The sequence below is a fragment of the Hyposmocoma kahamanoa genome, unplaced genomic scaffold (genome assembly GCF_003589595.1).
Source record: "Hyposmocoma kahamanoa isolate Upper Pololo Valley unplaced genomic scaffold, ASM358959v1 202, whole genome shotgun sequence".
Taxonomy (NCBI): Eukaryota; Metazoa; Arthropoda; class Insecta; order Lepidoptera; family Cosmopterigidae; genus Hyposmocoma; species Hyposmocoma kahamanoa.
In genome coordinates, this window is record NW_020653726.1 from 13,883,808 (window position 1) to 13,903,390 (window position 19,583).

The 19,583-nt window shown below is 36.4% G+C and overlaps 1 protein-coding gene across 1 annotated transcript; it reads left to right on the forward strand.

Moving 5' to 3' along the window:
- The first annotated feature begins 380 nt into the window (after positions 1–380).
- On the forward strand, positions 381–19,322 carry LOC113226863 (E3 ubiquitin-protein ligase RNF8-like). The gene is made up of 12 exons (XM_026459650.1): positions 381–434; positions 1,901–2,497; positions 2,612–2,863; positions 5,502–5,699; positions 5,977–6,054; positions 6,384–6,497; positions 7,879–8,132; positions 8,597–8,712; positions 9,540–9,585; positions 14,512–14,592; positions 18,482–18,693; positions 18,926–19,322. The coding sequence occupies exons 1-12, from the start codon at positions 411–413 to the stop codon at positions 19,063–19,065; spliced, it is 2,112 nt and encodes a 703-aa protein (XP_026315435.1). The 5' UTR covers positions 381–410; the 3' UTR covers positions 19,066–19,322.
- Positions 19,323–19,583: the final 261 nt, after the last annotated feature.

Consider the following 19,583-nt stretch of genomic DNA (forward strand, 5'->3'; position numbering starts at 1 on the left):
TAGAACCTCGTTACTGTATCTGTCACGTTACTGTTACAGCTCGCTAGTGATTACCTGGCTTAAAAGTTCACTACAACACTCAGTCTGATGTATTTTGTGGAGCCAGGTACGCCTATAACATACGAAGCTTTGAGATTAATAATTAATTTATGCATAGGAAATGAAACTATTTTTTCCGGATTTAAATCGCGTATATTTGTTTTTTTTTTAAAATCTGTTGAAAAAACAAAAAAATGGTGTCTGCGACAGTAAAAATCTGGCAGGGGAACATCAGCATATAAAGCAAGTCCTACATGTTACAGACAAGATCGGAAGAGTCCTCGGGCGTGCACCTATCAAGACCTATTTCAAGCTTCTGAGGAAGATTTCTCAGTTCCTGAGACCCATGAAATGTAACATCCCCTTACAGGATGCAGGAGTTTACAACCTTGACTGTGAGTGCAGTCTCTCTTATGTTGGACAAACGAAGTGAAGTATTTGTACCAGCATCAAAGAACATATAGCTGATGTCAAACACTGTCGCGTAAACAAGTCTCCAGTCTGCGAGCATGTCATGGATAAACCTACACATTCAATGAAGTTTGACAAACCGCAGGTCTTTGCAATAGAAGTCCGTTATCTACCCAGGATGCTGCGAGAGGCCATTGAAATTAAAAAACGTCCTAATTTCAACTAGGAAGATAGTTTCTCCGTACCACCAGTTTGGGATCCAGTATTTCCTCTAATGAAAAATCCTAAACAGACATAAGACTGCAGTACTAATTAATATGTTTTAGTTTATTCTAATTTCTATTATTAATTAATAATAAATTAAACTTAATAAAAATTCATTCAATAAAATAATTTGTAAAACTTAATGTGGCATAAATTGGAATGTTTTCTTTATAAAATTAAAAATAAGGTATTTAATTAATAACTATTGCAACTATAGTGAAAAAATAGGGTGTTTGCATTAATATTAGACATAACAGGTTGAAGATTGTACCACCTCAGTCAACTGTGACCATAGGACCTGTAAAGTGCCCGAGACGTCGGTTTGTTTGAAAAAACAAACATACGTGATTTAAATCCGGAAAAATAGTTTCATTTCCTATGTGTAACAATCGCGAAAACCTAAAATCTCGATAAATTAATTTATGATCAGGCTGCAACGGATATCATCACACATCAGACTGAAATATTTTGAAATTAGCAAGAGAGGCAATCTCAAACTCCATGGTACAAGGTCAAGAGCACGTCAAGCTTAACACTTAAGGCTTAAATCCAACTCCATGCTACTTATGATAAGAATGGTCCAAAGCATAAAGCGTCAAGCTTGATGTGCTCTTAACTGTACCATTATGTAAACCTCGTGCTACAGAAGTTATCCCATTTTTAAGAAACTTAAATATAGACATGTGGAGTAAGATGTATAGTGAAGTTTCTGCAGTGCAAGCAATTTGCTATAAAACTGTCCAGTGAAAGTCCTGGTTTGAGGACAGCACACTTTTTAGAAATACATTAGTCTTGGCTTTAGACTTTGTGCTGGTCACTTCCCTTAAACAAGTTTTATCATGAAATATACAGACCGGAATCCCCACTATGTCAATTTTGTAACAAACTCAAAGATATGCTACATTAGATGGAATGTGACCACTATGTGGTTATAAGAGGCCAATTTCAATTAGATTTAGTTCTGGACACATTCAATACTGGTTCATGAGCACAACTATAAGTTGCTACAGAGTTAACATGAGTTATCATGTACCTTTACTTTGACCCCAGCAAGCGGAGAAAACTTATTTGTATATCTCTCTACTCTCTACTTTGTATCTATATCTACACAAAAGATATTGTCAAGTAAAATTTCACAGTATTTATTTATTATTTATTTTAACCCTAATTGAACTATTTATTTCAGTTCACTCTTGGCAGAGGATTAAAAAATGTGATAGTGATTCCATGTCTTTCGATATCCAGAAATCATTGCACTCTGAAAAAGAACCAAGACAATGAGTGGGAACTCCAAGATCACAGTTCGTTTGGCATTCAAGTCAATGGGCATAGGATAGGGAAAGGCAATACATGGAAACTTGCACACAATGATGTAGTCACACTTGAGCCAAATGAATTCATATATAAATTCATTGACCCTGCCTCTCACATATTTGAAGTACCAAAAAAGAGAAGAAAACTTAATGATGGAAATGGAGATGATCTTTTAAAGGATGTTAAGATAAAATTTGAAGAATCACAGAGCTATGAAATAAAACATTTAGAAGAAAAAATTCTTAGTACAAAACAAAGACAGGAAACTTCTAAGATGTTAAAAGTGCAATTACAATTAGATATGGATAGAAAAATGCAACAGCTTGAAAATGACTTTGCAATACAAATAGAAAATTTAAAAGGGGAGAAACTAGAGGTGGAATCTCAGAAGGTCAAGTTGATTGAAGAACGAGATATACAGTTGGCTTCTGTTAGAGACGAAATGGAAGGAAAAATTAAAGAGCTGATGGTTAGTATTCTGTATCTTTGACATTTGAGCCAAATTACAACTAAACCTAACTGCATCAATTACCACAAACATTGTACACATATAAGCAATAGTAGCCCATTCTCTTAATTTTAGGAACAAATTCAGAAACACAACGCAACAGAGTCAGAACTTCTCAAAGAGAACAATCAGCTAAAAGAGAAATTATTAAAAGAGCGTGAAGAGTTCCTCTCTGAACTGAGTAGAGAAAATTCCTCTAAACAGGACATGTTGGAGAAGTTAGAAGCCAAAATGCTGGAACAGGAGGAGATTCGACTAAGAGAAAAGCAAGAACTGGAAGAACAGTTGCGTAAAGAAACGGAACTGATTAAATTGGCTAAAGAACAGGTAATATCCACTCTTATAATTATAATGAAAAAGTATCAAATAGAAACCAGACCAAAATATATATAAGCACTTCATACAGCAGGCTAAAAGAATTGTAGTGGTAAACTTTACTGTTAACAGTGTAATTAAAGTTTTGACAGGTGACTAAACAGATAAAGACTATTCACTGATATTTCAATTCTTTATTTTGGACAATATACCCATGTGGTGTAAGTAACGAAATTGTTACAAACTATGTTAATATAAATAATCTAAACATTGACATGTACACCCATTGATATAATATGGGCCCATCATTCCTCTCGGCCTCTGTACGAAAAAGGCTATTGGCGCTGCCCCGCACCCTGCGCATTAGGGCCGCTACCCGCTTCCGCAAAATGGCGCTAAAGCCTACTCTCTACTACTCTCTCTACTCTAAACTCGCGCCTCGGCAAACATTCCCGAAGCGCTGCAGTAGCGCGGCAATTCCAACAACATTCTGAGGGCGTCATTATACTGGACGGACAGGGCGCGACACGCTTTCTGTGTATACTTAACCCACAAGCCACATGTGTAAAAAGATTGGCAAAATGCTTTAAAAAACGTGAGTTTTACGTTTCTAGTACAATGTGCAAACCTGCGGGCCAGCTTATTGCATCTTACTGCCAACGCCCTGCGCTCCCTGTCAACGTCCATGTCGTTACACAGACTCTCCGACACACTCAGTGCCCTAGATACTTAAAACAAGAATTTAAGAATTTAATTTAATTAAATATTTTTTTTTTTTCTTAATCCTGCAATCAGCCTTCCTGGCTTTGAACAGATGGGTTGTATGTAGTTCATAATAGAAAGGGTGCTACTCCCAATGGAGCCCTGCTTTATAGGTTGTGTAGTCAGGTATTTTACTGACTGCCGTGGTCAAAGATGACACGCCTTTTTTAAATCTTCGTATACGAAAGTATACGAAGGCATAGTGAGCTACTTGGCTAGTTAATTTGGGTGATCTTCTAGCTGACTTCTGTATTTATCACCATAGCAAGCTATTTCTTCTGTAACTGTGAGCATGTCAAAAATTCGTGAATCTTCGTTGTTTTTATGAACCATGGCACATTTGATGTCTCTCCTAGTATATTGCTCTGCACCCTTTGGAAAGTCATTACCATAGTGCCATAAGACCAAATTGGCTTTAGTATTGCTTTGTAAATTAGAATTTTGTTATCAATGGCCACTTTTGAATTTCGTCCAATCAGCCAGAGGAGTCCTTTGAATTTCAAATTGATTTCATCTCTTTTGGTTTGAATGTGTTTCTTCCAAGTAAGTCTGCTGTTCAAATGCATTCTCAGGTATATCACTACATTCTGATGTGGGAGTTGAGCGCCATTTAAGGTGACCGGTGGGCAGTCTTCTTTGCAGAGAGTGAATGTGACCTGTAGTGATGTAATCACACTAGTGGCAACTTCCATTTCGTTTAGGCTGCTTTGAAGTGTTCGGTCCGCTTCAACTGGACATTTACTTGAGGCTAGTAATGCCGTGTCATCAGCGAAAGTAGCAACTGTGGCCTTTGAGTATTGTCGCAGGTCGGCTGTGAAGAGTGTGTACAGAACAGGCCCAAACACGGAACCTTGTGGAACACCTGCAGAGATTTCATAAAATCCTGATGTGTGGGAACTATCCTTAATTTGAACTGTTCTGTTACTAATGTATGAGCTCGAGGAGTCCATAGAATGCGTGTGACTATAAAGACTTTAGTTTATAGAGCAAACCTATTGTGCCAAACTTCATCAAAGGCTTGCTGTATGTCAAGGAACGCCGACAAGCAGTATTCTTGTTTCGTATGACTTTCCGATTGCTCTGCATACTCTGTGGGCCTGTTCTGCAGTTGAGTGTTCCTTTCTAAACCCGAATTGGTGGTCAGAGACGATGAAATTTTCCTGAAATAAATGTGTCAGCCGTAGCAGACACCTCTCAAACAGCTTGGACATAGCAGGCAGTAGGCTGATCGGCCTATATGAAGTATCTTCGTGAGGAGATTTACCAGGTTTGTGGACCATTATAATTTGGGATACTTTCCACAGATCTGGGAAATGTGTTACTCTCACGATTGCATTGAATAGTATTGTGAGATATACTAATACTTTGTGCGGCAACTCTTCAAGGACTTTCTTGTCGATGAGATCGAACCCTGGTGCTTGGTGGTTTGCCATGAGTTTAATATATTTATTAACTTATCTCCGTGGGCGTCACTAATTTTAGAAGAAGGTCAATTTGGAAGTCTTGGTTAAGAACAGTGTCAATTTTCGATTCATCTGCATATTCAAATAATAGAAATTGCCACCGATATAAGGTAGAGAAAACTAACCTTAAAATTGGTAGAAACATATTTTAGCAGAAACAAAATTACTGAATATTGAAGTCACCAGGCTGTCTTTCGCCTTACACTGCTAGGTAATACTGGAGATTTCTTTCCGTTTTTAAACTTTTACATTATAAATTGAATTTCCCTTTTTGTAAACGCATTGTAAATCTATTAACTATTCGAGTCTGTAGCTGTTCATTACTGGTTTTTGGAAATAGACAAGAAAACAATACACTTGTTAACAATACAATTTTTGTTTCCCCATACCCATTTTAATCTTTGTCATTATGAAACTTTTTTCAGGAACTCAGGAATTTAGAAGATCAAAAGAAGCAACTAGAACAAGAGCTTATAAAAGAACTGAACGACATAAAAAAAAATTTGGCTCAGCAAATTGAGCAAACAGAGCAGGAAAGGCTCAAGGCCCAAGTGACGTTGAACACGCGAGTTGAAGAGCTGAAGAAAGTCAGTGAAGACGAAAAAATGAAAATGGAACAACTTGTAAGATTTTTTCCCATAAATTGTATGGACTCGGTTAGGTTAGGAACTCGATGTACAATAAGCCAATGTGGCTAGAAAAAATGAGGGTTAATTTAAATTACTTTTGTTACTTTAGGTTAATGCTACACTTCAAAATCACCTAGTAAATTCGTTTTGCATACCGTCAAATACGAGACTATATTATTATGACATCACTGTGCCACGTCCATAGTAATTTTCCAATGCTTAGTTGGTATTATTATATTGTTTTGGCCTGTGAATAAATGTATTGTTTCAGCTCCATGAAAAGGAGTCAAAACTGACAGAACTTGCTGAGGCAGAAGCAAATGCGGAAAAAGAGATGAAAGAACTCAAGGTATTTTATTTGCACACTAAGCTTAAAAATTATTACATTAAATCAATTTTTGGTCATTTTTAATTATCACTTATAACCGCCGATTGCATGCGTGACATTTTACGTGTGCGTAAATATGAAAAAAAATTGCCTTGTCCACATTAAACTGAGGACGACGACACGGCGATGTAACAACCTTTCACCTTGGAAATGTGTAAAAATAAAGAACAGCCACCTTGCAGAAATGTTCACAAACTTATTATGTATGTGTACATACCTAGTTTTATATAGTTTTAGTGTAATGTGATTGTACTTTATAATTATGTCTAATAGATAGCTGTTATTACCAGGAAAAAATAAGAGAAAGAGAAATTGAGCTAGCTTCACTGGCTGCAGAAATGATACAAAAGCAGGCAGAACAGTCCGGTGGAGTGATAAGTTCATTACAGGAACAATTGGCAAAGGTAAATAATCCACAGGTTTTTATTCTGAAATTAGTAGTAATTATGTACTAAATAGTGAAAAGGATTGAGTTTACCATAATGTCTTTAATTCTAAATCAGTAAGTAATGTAGACAGCCTTTATTCTGCCTTTTTTTGAAGATGGAGTGAAATGACATTTCATTGTGTAAAAGTGTTGCCCGCTTGCAAGTATTTAGTGATTGCAATCAATAAATATTCTATCGACTGAATGTTGGTCACCCTCATGCAATAAATAGCTGTACTCGTTTCATTTGAATAATCATCGGCCCATTATTCGTCCAACTGCTGAGCAGAGGTCCATTTAAATTGTATATTTTCGTAACTTCATACATGCATACACTGCATTTAGAGCTATTTCTATAAAAATACAAAGTGGAGACATATTTTAAAGTTTTTCATTTTAATTTAGTATAGATAATGTGTATGAATAAAAATTTATTTCGAATCTAGTAGGCCAACTGTCAAAATTAGAATAAAGAATGTAACAACACAATTAGTAATCATTAGAACTTCTAACATTCACAATTCAGACAATTTATGGCAAAATTTTACCTTCTTTCACAATCTACCGACGAAACTATCGACAATAACTAATTTTATGAAAACTGGCAACCCTGCAAACGTCATTTTACTCCATATTCAAAAAAGACTAATAATATATATACATGTATTAGTATAGGTTGCCTAAATATTACACTAGCTAAACAACATGATTAGTGTTCATTCTTTATTGGAATGGATGCCTCGTGAAATGCCTACACAGTCTACAGCATAGATATTTAAGCCATTCACAGGCATACTCTTTTCTTGAAGCTACTTTTTTAATAACATGATACCATGATACCCAGTGACGGGACGAACAAGTCGTGCACTTGGCGATAAACGACACGCCTATCCATAACAGTTGCAGTGCCACTCAGAGCTTTACATCGCAAAGATCTCGAGAGGCGCTGCCACTGCGCCCGGCACCCTGAGATATAAGTTGAAAAGTCTCGTATGCATGTAATTTGACCAAACTCTGACTTTGTCAAAGGTAGAGTTACTGACATCCAGATTACTTAATATATTCCTATATTGCATTTTCTAACAGGGAGCCACCACACCTATTAAACGGTCCGTGTGGAAACGACATAAAGTTTTCTGACCTGCTTTATGCGAATCCGTGTCGTCAAGTTTGGTCACATCCTTTCTTGTATTTCCAGGAACTTATGGTGCTTTTTGAGTTCAGTACACACATGGAATATAATGCAAGAATTTGCTTTCAATAAAACTTGATTCACAGATAAAGGTACCACCTTTATCTGTCGACTACTACTAATCGATACCTATATTACGTCTCACAATACTCATTTTATCTTCCAGACGAAATCCCAACTACAGTCACTTGAAAGTGAAAAGAACACATTGCTGAATAGTCTATGTTCCAACAACGCCGGCCAGGGTACTTCCAAGCAGGGCACAATGGAGGAAGTAGGCGAATTAATGGAGAGTGAACTGCAGTGCAGCATTTGTGCCGAATTGTTCATAGTCGCCACTACTTTGAACTGCTCGCATACGTTTTGCAAATATTGCATCACAATGTGGAAGAAGAAGAAAAAAGACTGCCCTATTTGTCGGTGAGTTGCGCTACATCTTGTATCAGTCTTAGATCGAATTATCTTTTCAAAAGATGTAGATAATAAAATGTTTATTGTGAAGAAACAGCAGTTCATTACCAGAAAGAGACGAAGAAGAAAGAGTTATTTATAAATAGCAACCCTTTCAACGGCTTGACAGAAGTGCTGTACAGCATCTCATCTACTGCCCGTAAAATATAGTATGAGCACTTACCTTTATCTTTTATATCATCAGCTCGTGACAGACAGTAGTACACTGAGGGTCGTCTTCTAGAACTCTACTCAATGCTCAAGTCAGGATCTGAGTATGATTTCAAGCACTGGAAATACGACACTAATGGCAGGGACTTGAGTATGATTTCGAGTGCTTTAAACCATACTCAAATCCTGACTTGAGCATTAAGTAGAATTCTAGAATACGACCCGGAGATTAGAGAAACTTACCAATATTTATTTTGTTTCAGCGCCAAAATAACATCACAATGTAGAAGTTTAGTTCTCGATTCGTTCATAGAAAAAGCGATACAAAAATCGGAAGAAATGAAGAAAAGAAGAGAAGAAATGCTCAAAGATAGAGAAGGTAAATTCAAAAAGAAATAAATTGAATTGAAACAAAAGCTGACAAGTTGTTTTAAGACCCTGAATGCATATAGTGATGTAGAATTTTATGTCCATATGGTTATTATCAATATAGAAGAAACTATTGCTATATTACTCCGCAATATGGCGTTTGTGAAACTCACTTGTCAGCTTATAGAAGGCCTGAAGCATATACCTTATTTATGTTGCGTATTTTCATTTGTAACAACTTATTAGCAAGTTGATTTTTGTTGAAAAAAATGCAACATGCAAATGTAAACGTATTTTTAGACGGTAATAACATTGTTGTGTTTTTTTTTAAATATATATTTGGTGAATGCAAAAATAAAATGTGAACAATGCAGCTTCATTGACACTTCTCTAAAATTTTTCAAATAATCTTCGGAAATAATACTATATTATGACTGAGAATACTACGTAATTTGTTTTTAACATAAAACGACATGTTGTTTATAAAATTTTCTCCTTTTTTTGCTTTACAATGTTGAATGAAATAAATTGTCACAAATTGCCTGTATGTATATTGAAAAACTTATATTTAAGTAGCAAATGTACAAATTTTTAAGCGTAGTTTGTTAAAGTATCCTATAATATTTCTATCAATAAAATGTATATATTTTTTACAAAACTTATGTCTTTGTAGTTTTAATCCCCTTTTATAAAATTATATATATAGTCCCATCCACACTCGTAACTAAAGTTACTCGTTTTAGCGTTACAAGCAAAAGCGTTTCGTAAAAGTCTTTTTAGTCGTGTAAATTAACAAAATAAATGCATTTAGTCTTATAGAAGCTGTATTGTTTGCAGAACTCGAGGCCGAACTCGCAACATCGAACTACGCGGAGGCCTATAGGTATGATAAGTGGTATAATTTTTATCAGGCACTTACCGAAGTGAATTGAGGAGCGAACAAAAGCCCGTAAATTTGAATTCTAATTTCGTTTAGTCTCATTTGACGGAATTCTCGCATTGTGTTCAGATCCGTTTATTTGAAATATATTTTTAAGACGGATTTATCGGTTGCTGTTCAGGTTGGATGAATTATTCGTAGTAACGTACAAAAACTACCGTTTCGATGCGTTTAGCGTTAAAAAGAGAATAAGTTAAAATGTCTCGTATCGTTTTTGATCTGATGTTCTTTAATTTTAGGTCAAATTAAAAAAATCAAACCTAAATTGCACCGACCATTTTGTTTAGACACTGATGCATAACGTGAGCGAAACACACAACAAAACCAAGTTACCATTAAGCGAATACCATTATCAGAATATGCACGGCTTATGAAATCATAAGTCGTGCATATTCTGATTCAATTGTTCAGTTTAACATTTCGTAGACAGTGACAACGACTCGAGCAAATGAAAACTAAAATTAATTTAATTTCAGTGCTGCTGTCTCTTATCAGTAAATGATTTATTTACGAGCATGTCATCCATGTAATTGAAATATGATCGCAAGTAATGCTTATTTTAGCAAGCATTCTTGCTGTAAAATGGCGAATGTTGAACTTGGCATTATATTTTAAATATATAACTCCCGAAATGTTCGCCTTATAATAAATGTGACGTTTGTGAAAAGACAAAATGTTACGTCATAGTATAATAAAAATAAGTAGGACAACTCCCGCCTGTCCGGCGCACAACCCTACTGTTGGTATTTCGCCGAAAAATTGGAAAAATATAATTTCGAAGGCGACTAATATTCGCGACGAATATTCTACGTTTAGAAATGTCTTTTGAAGTTTTATTTAGCGTGAATTATAAAGTAAACTTGTTTAGCTAAAACCACATAGAAAAAACCGAGATTTAAAATGGTTTCACAACAACGGGAAAACCTTTTTACTGGCTCCATCGTTTTCGTTGAGTAACTTCCAACTTTTGACCGGTGTCCAACACATATACACTTATTTTTCTCATATATACAACACATTCCGGATATTTTTCCACATTGACCAACGTCAAATGTGGAAAAACATCCGGAACATTATTTATTTATGCGAAAAATTTATTCAATTATATTCTATCCCTTTACGCCTTCTTATCATAAGGATCGCTTACTTTCCACTCTTCTACACTCTGCCGTCCCCTTCGCTCCTCTGATACTCTCCTACTGAACATACCTCTAACTTTTATTCCAACTCTTTTACCGTTTCTGCGGTCAGATCTGTGGAATCTCTCCCTGAATTGATTCGACGATCCCTTTCTCTTGATTCCTTCAAACAACGTGTCAAGGATCACTTCTTCTACTTCTAAGTTACGTATTTCCTCTACTATCCGTTCATTTATTTCCTATATTTATACTTAATTTTTCTTTTTCCTTTAAAAGTATATAAGTATTTAATATTATTAGTTATTTATTATGTATGCATTAATATTATTTGTATGTATGTCTTGCTACATATATATTTTTATTATTACTTATTACGTAGTGTACTTATTATTTTATTCTATGGTTGCACCCCTTTTGCATATCTCAAATGTCTATCATTTTTGAGATATGCAAAAGGGGTGCACTAAGGTTGCCTGGAAAAAAATTGCTACATAGCAATAATGCCGCCTGTTGCACATTAACTTACTATTACTATTGTACTTAACCCATTAACGCCCAAATACAAATTAGCGTTAGAAAAGTATTTTTTTTATGAACCTTTACAAAATAGCCTACTTATGAGAAAATTATGAAGAAAAAAAGATATTATTTTATATGAAATAAAATGCCGTCCTCAAACGGGGACAATGGGCTCAAGCAGTATCAAAAAAATTATAACAATATTTGTCGGTGTACAACGACTTGTTGCACTTTTTATGTTGCCAACGCGCTTATTTGTGGCTCAACAGCTATTTGCACATCATAACTGTTAAGCCAACTTCTGAGCGTAGTGACCGACACCAATGTACTGTAGATTTAGCACCAAAGAAGCTGCTGGATGTAAACTTTGAGTATTTGTGTCTCGAATAGTGACTTGATATAACCGTTAAACTGTAGCTGATCTAGCTTCGTATCATTAGTCAGGAAGTGTAAACACCGTGTATTAGCTAGTGCTAGGTCCAGCTTGTAGCGGAACAAAACACATCACCAGTTTTTGCCTCTTATAGCAGTGCGATACAAAAAGATTGGTCAGCTTGATTTATCCTGCTGGTAAGTTTGAAATCACGCGGGATACCCACGTCAACTTTCTATTTATTCACAGCGCTTCATCTTTTTATTTTCACCAGGGAAAGTACATTGTCATAATCAGAGAGCTCATCGTGCAAATACTATTGTCAAGCCATAGAACGAACACAATTTGGTTGATTGGTTAAAATCGATAGTCAAAATTGGCACGGTTTTACTCTATTTCATCTATTACAGCTTCAATGGTTTTCTGAAGCCCATAGTAATAATTGTGGCTGCCAAATACCCGTTGTGTCATTACTTCCTTGAAAATTACTTCTAGATGAGAAACGAATAAACTACCCCGTATGCGCGCAATGGCCCCAATTAGGGACACCGTTATTTACCACCGTCTGAAGTTGTGAAAACACTATTTAACTCAATTATATCATTTTTATTTTACAGTATACGAATATATTTCAACAATAAATAAATTAATGTAATAAATTGTTGGTAACAACAGGAAAAACAACTGACTTTCATATGTGCGTAAATTAACCCCGCAAAAGGAACAGTACACCCACTTTTATTTAATTCTAAACAATTTTTTTAAGTAATATAATCAAGATTCACTATTTTACTTTACATATACACTTTTGTAATGAATATTAATAGTAATATAAAAAAATTACGAGTACTCAAAGTAGTGTCCTCGTTTGGGCACGGCGCGGCGGGTGCAACGTGTTAAGCATTGTATTGTATTTTAACTGTAATTTAACGTGCAATAAACAATATTCCATTCATTCATATTGTTATTTTAGTTGTTGGATCACAGAAAAATTTCCGTTTTCAAAAAGTCATATTCAGAAAAATAAAATATTTTTCCACATTTGACAATTGACAGTTGTCAAAAATTGAAGGTGCCTACTTTATTAAGTTACAAATGACATTTCACTCGCAAAGCAAATAATTAATTTGCTGCTGTAGTCAAAGATAAGAAAACAATTATTTCTACTGAATTTTTTTGAATAATAAATAAAATTCTACTAATTGTTGATCACTTCTGCGAGACGGATGACATTAAAATTTTTGTTTCCTGTTAAAAAGTTAGGAAAACCCAAATACTTATAAAATGTAAGGCCCTAATAATTCTAATTTAACTTAAATTTAGAGACACTCCAAATTAGCCCAAACAAATAAGATGCGCATTCTTTTCTTGATAAATTTATTCTATACAACAAAAACAACTCTGTGAACATGTTAATCGTCATGCTATAATCGATTTTGAGTAATTAATTTCATATTAAAAAATCATTGAAATGCGTTAAAGTTTCATGACATAATTTTTTATTTCGAACGCAGATTTAACAATCCTAATAAAGACAATTTAATTTTCTGAATTTTTTTTGCTGATAGTTTATGAGACAATGAATTTAAAGGTTAGGGCCGCCATTTAACATTTCATATTGTTCAGTGAACTGGTAGGTATTATTGGTGAACCATTACATACAGCCACCAGCTTTGTGATGGCTCTGCTACATACCAACTGGCCACCTTGGATTCAATTGACAATCGTGCCAAAAGGCTTATAGGTGACTCGGAATCAGTAGAGGTGAAGCTGCAGAGCCTTGAACACCACCGTAAAATTGCCTGCTTATCGGTATTTTACAGGATATATCACGGAGAGTGTGCGATGGAATAACACGATTTAATTCCGGCTTCCCCTTTCCATCACCGGGGGACTAGGCGTAGGCTTGGGTCCCACCTCTATGTTGTGGATATTTCAAAGATTCCCACACGCAAAATAGGCGCCTTGACGTCGAGTTGCGGACACTAGCCCGTTACACCAAGTACCAAGTATTTCAAAGATTCGCACGAAGAGTTACGCTTCCACATGTATATGGCCAACGGCTATGGAGTGCAATTCTCTGCCTGCAGACTTGTTCCCTGAACGTTATAGCTTGGGCTTTTTCAAGGCGAAAGTGAATAGACATTATTTAGGTGTGCATGCTCCTTCGTCGACCGTATGCATCTTGTCTTATTATGGCTATGGTCCCATATTATTAAATAACGCTCAAGATTGGTCTTCTTTTTTCTTATTTATGATCTAGGCTCCTTGATACGGGTTAAATATTATGCATAAACAAAAGGGTTTGTGAGTGATTACATTCGTAAATCAAACCACCTGGTCACAGACTATCGGGCATATCAGTTCAGCCTGACGATGACTAAAGGATCGCAGAGTTAATAGCAATCAAGCCATAACATCCGCTAAAGTGAATACATTACAGTTCATTTTTTTTAGTGCGATATATTCGTATATTTTTTACTTTTATTCGAATTTTTTTATTTTTACTTTTATTTATTTTTATTTGTGTTAGTGCAATACATTCGTATTTTTTAATTAACTAGCATTTTATTGTGCCATTCATGATTATCGTTAAGTTTATCCTGTAACTCAGAGGTTCCCTGAAAGAGATTGCTATCTAACAATTAGGCCACCTGTTGCACCTGTGTTTTTATTGTTGTATTGTATATTTGTTCAGATATGCTATAGAGAGTATTTGTACTGTATCGAAACAATGGGTTGGTTTGATTTCATATACCAATGTGATTAGCTCTATGGAATCTCTCTGTGCGTTCTTAATTCGAATAAACTAATCTAAAATCGATTGTGTTTTTGCAGCCGAAGAAGAAGCTTCAGCTTCAGCTCGTACTCCAGCGCCGAGGAGGACACGGACTTCCTGGAATACTACCCCGATTACTAGTAAGAATCTATTGCCTAGTAGTTACAATTTAAAAAAAATACAAATTCAAGTATACTTATCTATAGTGTATTTGTATAGTCTGCCGCAACTATGGAACCTGTAAAAAGCCCGAAACGTTGGTTTAATTAAAAAAAATTAAAACTAAAAAAGGCATCACAAAAAGTTTTATTTTTTATTAGTTTAAAATAGATAAGAATTATTATTATTATCTCTTTTAAACTCTCGCCTCTCCTATGACCTAAAAGATTAATTTTGAATTTTTAAATGGGAGAGGCGGTGGGGAGCACGCCATGGCACAGTCGGGCCATGGCACTGTCGGCCGGGGTTCGGGACTCAGGTTCAAGAATCGGTGGCGGCGATCAATTCGTGCCGTATCGAGTTGGACAGTTTTCTGCATTTGTGCAGGAATCGACAAGACACAGAAATTCAACCGCCTCAAGCTGCTAGCGAGGGTGACTGGAGTTAACCCGTTTGCGGACAAAACAATATTGAGATTATTTCAGTGTAGGCCACGTACAATATGTCTGTGATCTCGTGCGCCAGATCGAGATACTTCCCACGTTTCTCGATTTCTGCTTTCACGAAACTGTCATCATGCGGGATGGCAACGTTCACGAGAAATACCCTCGAATGCTATCGATCCAATATCGATGCCTTACTTTCTCAAACTCGTATCTTATAAAGAGTGATTATTCAGGAGATGGCAAGTCTTTTTATTTATTTTAAATTTCTTATCAAGGGTGTTAATTTGGATGCATTATTTTAAGAATAGGTAAAAGCCAGTGTATAAATATGAAAGAGATGTGATTTGAAATCAGCCTGCAAAATTGGTATATACCACAGACCACATAAATACTAGTAATAGACTGGTTAGTGGGTGGGGTCCGCGTTACCTAGCTTATGAACAGACGTTCGTATGAGTGTCAACAGCGCGTCAGTCGTCGTTCAAATGTGATACATGATTAATTTGTGGAAAACATAGAAATAGAAATAGAATTGTGCCATTATATCATGTCGCGTAAGAAGTCAAAGTTTAAAAAATACTCCGGGAGTGATTTCCTTCCATCGGTAAGTGCTAAAAGTCTGTATTTTCTAATATTTTGAACTATACACATTGACTTACAATTATATGGACGTCGGGCCCGCGCTAAAAAGTGTCCGAACTTATAGGGTGTTAAAATCGTATACAGAGCGTCATTCACGCTTTAGTATTCGTTTGTTCGACTGACAGCGAAGCAAGCAAAATTAGACAGTACTGCGATGACATTACAATTTAAATTCAACGTTTTAGCTTTTTCATATTCCTTGACATGTCACTACGTTTAAATAAGTTGACTTGGGACATTTTTTTCGTGGTTTTTGTATTAGACCCGTCGTCCATTTATTTGTAAGTCAATGACTATACAATACTATAATTTCGAAACAAAACTATTTTCTTGCAACCCGGTAATAACAATATACATTGGTTGCTAACCATCGCCGCCGTCAAAAGAACAATTCGAATGACGCTCAATGAATTGCTTGCACTAGCGTCGTATTACACTTGGTACCTACTGGGTCCGCGTGTTGTAATCAAATTATCGATATGTAGAAACTCTGTATTTAGAAACCCGGTTTTGGTTTAGTTCAACATTTTTTTTATTATAGCGGTACCAATGTGTAAACATAAATTGTTTACAGATATTTAAAAGCTAACAATTTTGATTACTTAAATGTTTGGTCCCAACACTCGCAATAGTTTTTAAAAATTTTCAATTTAAGTAAAAACGACATATTAATGGAAAAAAAGAAATATAGACAGAAGAGTTATAGTATCGATAATTTTACAATGCACGTAAGCTCGTGGAGTATCAAATGAAGACTTTATGAGATTGGAGATTTTCTTTCCCTTGTCTACATGATTCCTATCTCCCTACTTGCTCATTATACGTCATTTTCGTGCGCTTGAGTTCTTAGTTTTATCACAGGCATGATTTACATTTGCAGTTTTTGTATTGATTTTTTTAATTTTCCGCAGGATCTTTTTTAAAGGAGAAATGGACTGAAGCAACAGGCAATAAAAGCTGGGTACCTACTAAATGTAGCACCATTTGCTATAGGCATTTTATGACGTCACATTAAATTATATAAATATAAATAACAACCGAAAAATTCATTAAGAAATAAATAATTTGGTTAATCAGGTAATAATGTATGACATGAAACTCAGACTCGCCTTCACAAATTATAGACCACATCTAAATGTGAAAACATTTCTGAAGCATTGCCAGTTATTTTTCGTCAAGTTTTCATGAATCAAATTATTCGCTTCTTCGCCTTCGGAAATAAGTATCTTAATTTTCTTGACAAGCTCGTCGACGCTGTAGGTGTAGTCAAGTTCAGCCAGTTCAGAAAGAGGTAATTGTTGAACAAATATATCATATTTCAGGGAGAATAAAGATTTTTATGATGACTGTGTTTTAATATTTCAACCCTTCCAGTGATCTGATTGACTTGAAATCTAGTAGGTTAATGAAAGTACGATGACAGTATAATAAATCATTAATACAGTGATTGTAGCATGTAGCTATGTATACGCACACGCCTGCGTAGCTAATATCAATTAATATTTGCGTGTAGTAAAACCTTATGCGTATTTCGTAACAAATGTGTGCGTGTAAAAGTCAGCTACGCTAGTTCTCGAAGAAATTGCTTTAAATGCCGTTTCCATATACTCCGTGGTTAACCCTAATTGTAGCAAGTATAAAGCAATGCCTAGTTCAATATTCCGCTAGTTATGAAACATAATGTCGATATCAATTAAATGTCACATCCCTATCTGTAGATTGTCAACTTTTTGCTTTTGTTCCAAGAAATTTATGTTCATAGGATTCTTAGCTTTTGTGTGACTAGTAATAATAAAACCTTATTATATCCAAATAAGTTCAATTTTTTTACCAAAATATTTTTATTATTGCCCGTTTTCGTTTGGTAATTTATAACCAATCAAAAATTATGTTATCTTAGTACCTACTCATGTAAGATTACGTTTTCAAATGTGTGCGTGTGGCGACACCGGTTTTGATACAAATGTTGCTTGATGCCATTTCCATTCTTTTCTTTCTTCCGTGGTATATACAAACCATTTTTTGCATTTCAGTAACTTTGTGTTTTACAATACGAGTTAGAAAAAGTAAGGCGACGATATCAGAATCTCGGGCTGAAAAAATAGTCCTCTCTGTGATAATGAATCGGTCCCTATCGATTTCCGTGTTGTCGTTTTCGAGCATTGGCTCCGGTGGATACTTGGAATAAGGCAATCTCTGTTACACGAGTCCGTACTTCAGAGCGAGCTCTTGATGTGTATAATATTTTGACTGCCTGGTTGTATCTGTGCAAGTATGTACCTACTCAGTATTAACACGAGCGGAACAACCGGAAACCATATGCCTAAGTGACTTTCCTGTCCACAAAGGAGTCGTGGAGTACCTTGAAGAACCTCCCATGGAACTCCTCTTTCCACACGAACTCCCGGTCAGAGGTACTAAGCACCGCCGGGAGTCGCCATTCCTCTTTGGCCGACGACAAGGGAGTGAGCCCTTTATCTGTGATAATCTCCCCGCGAATTATGTCATTGTCAAAAAGTATGTGCACGGTATTGACACTTAATAGACATATAATCTTCATAATCATAATCGACGATCTCGAATGATGCATTTGGTGAGAGATCATCGTCGTGCAGACTCATGCCTAGTGCAGATGCACTCGCTCTGACGCTCTGGATAGATATCCAGAGCGTCATTATAATTATTTATGTATATATATTTTAGTCTCCCAAGAGCCAAAGCTAGCTAGAATGTGCGTGAGTGGTAAAAAGTGACCATAAGAAAGATACATTTGACTTAACAGCGGCGCGGAGGGGGACTTCGGCCGCGACTACTATCTCGTCAATAGTGCATCCGACGAATTCGATTCCGATGACTCCGAGTCGGCTGCCACTGGCGCAGATGCCGCTACCGGCTCCGCCGCAGTTGTCGGCGCTTCGGGCGGTTCGTCTTCCGCCCAGGGGAGCGCTACCGATGCCACTCCAGCCGCATCGGGTGTATCAAATAATACAACAGGTAAGCGTGTTCTTCTCATCTATCACTACCACATTAGTTACAAATTGCCAACAACGTGTGCATCTGTGCGTGTGCGTGCGTGCGTGTGCGTGCGTGCGTGTGTTCGTGTGCGTGTATATTTGATAATTACACGATCGGGTCACCTCTATTTGCAAGATATTCTACATAATATAATAGTAGTTTCTTAAGTACTAGGAACTTAACAGCAAGACTAATAATATGTACTTAACAGGGCGGTCAAACAATACTGGTAGTCGGCCGCGACGCCGTGGGGTCGTCCCAGGCCTCCCCGGCGCCCCCTATGGCGGCTACGGGCGCTGCTACAACTGCAACACACGAGGCCACTGGGCCCCCGGCTGCCCATTCCGCTAACAACGCAACCCCATAGACTTTTTTGACTGTTTCTTATATACAACGGTGGTATTTTCCACACTGACCGTTTTTTCAAGCGGTAATTACGTATATAAACACCAAATAAATTAATTCTGCCTATAATATAGACAGACACAAGATTTTTTATTACACATGGTATAATGTATGAATGATAATACTATCACTTACCTCTTTTGCGTTAAAAAATTCCGCTTAGGCGCCGCGCAAATGTGTGTCTTGTGTTGGATACAAGCAACCGTCAACTAGAAGCGAATATTCTACTTTCATGCTATTGCAGTTGCCGCAACTGGCGACTGTGTCCTGTTGCTGCAACCGACGACAGTGTCGAATTCATATTAATTGTATGAAAATAGAATGTTCGCTTCTAGTTGCCGCCGGTTGCTTGTATCCAATACAAGACACACGTTTGGGCCATAGTGGAATAAGTAGGGCAACTCCGTACCCAATCAATAATTGTGTGTGCGCGCAACCATGTACGAACGCACACATTCGCGTAA

Bases quoted from the DNA above. Each gene is read 5' to 3' on its own strand.
- LOC113226863 (XM_026459650.1), top strand. From the start codon at position 411: ATGCAGGAGTTTACAACCTTGACT. The intron at 9,586-14,511 runs GTATGATAAGTG...GTGTTTTTGCAG, and splicing joins AACTACGCGGAGGCCTATAG to CCGAAGAAGAAGCTTCAGCT. The intron at 14,593-18,481 runs GTAAGAATCTAT...TTGACTTAACAG, and splicing joins GAATACTACCCCGATTACTA to CGGCGCGGAGGGGGACTTCG.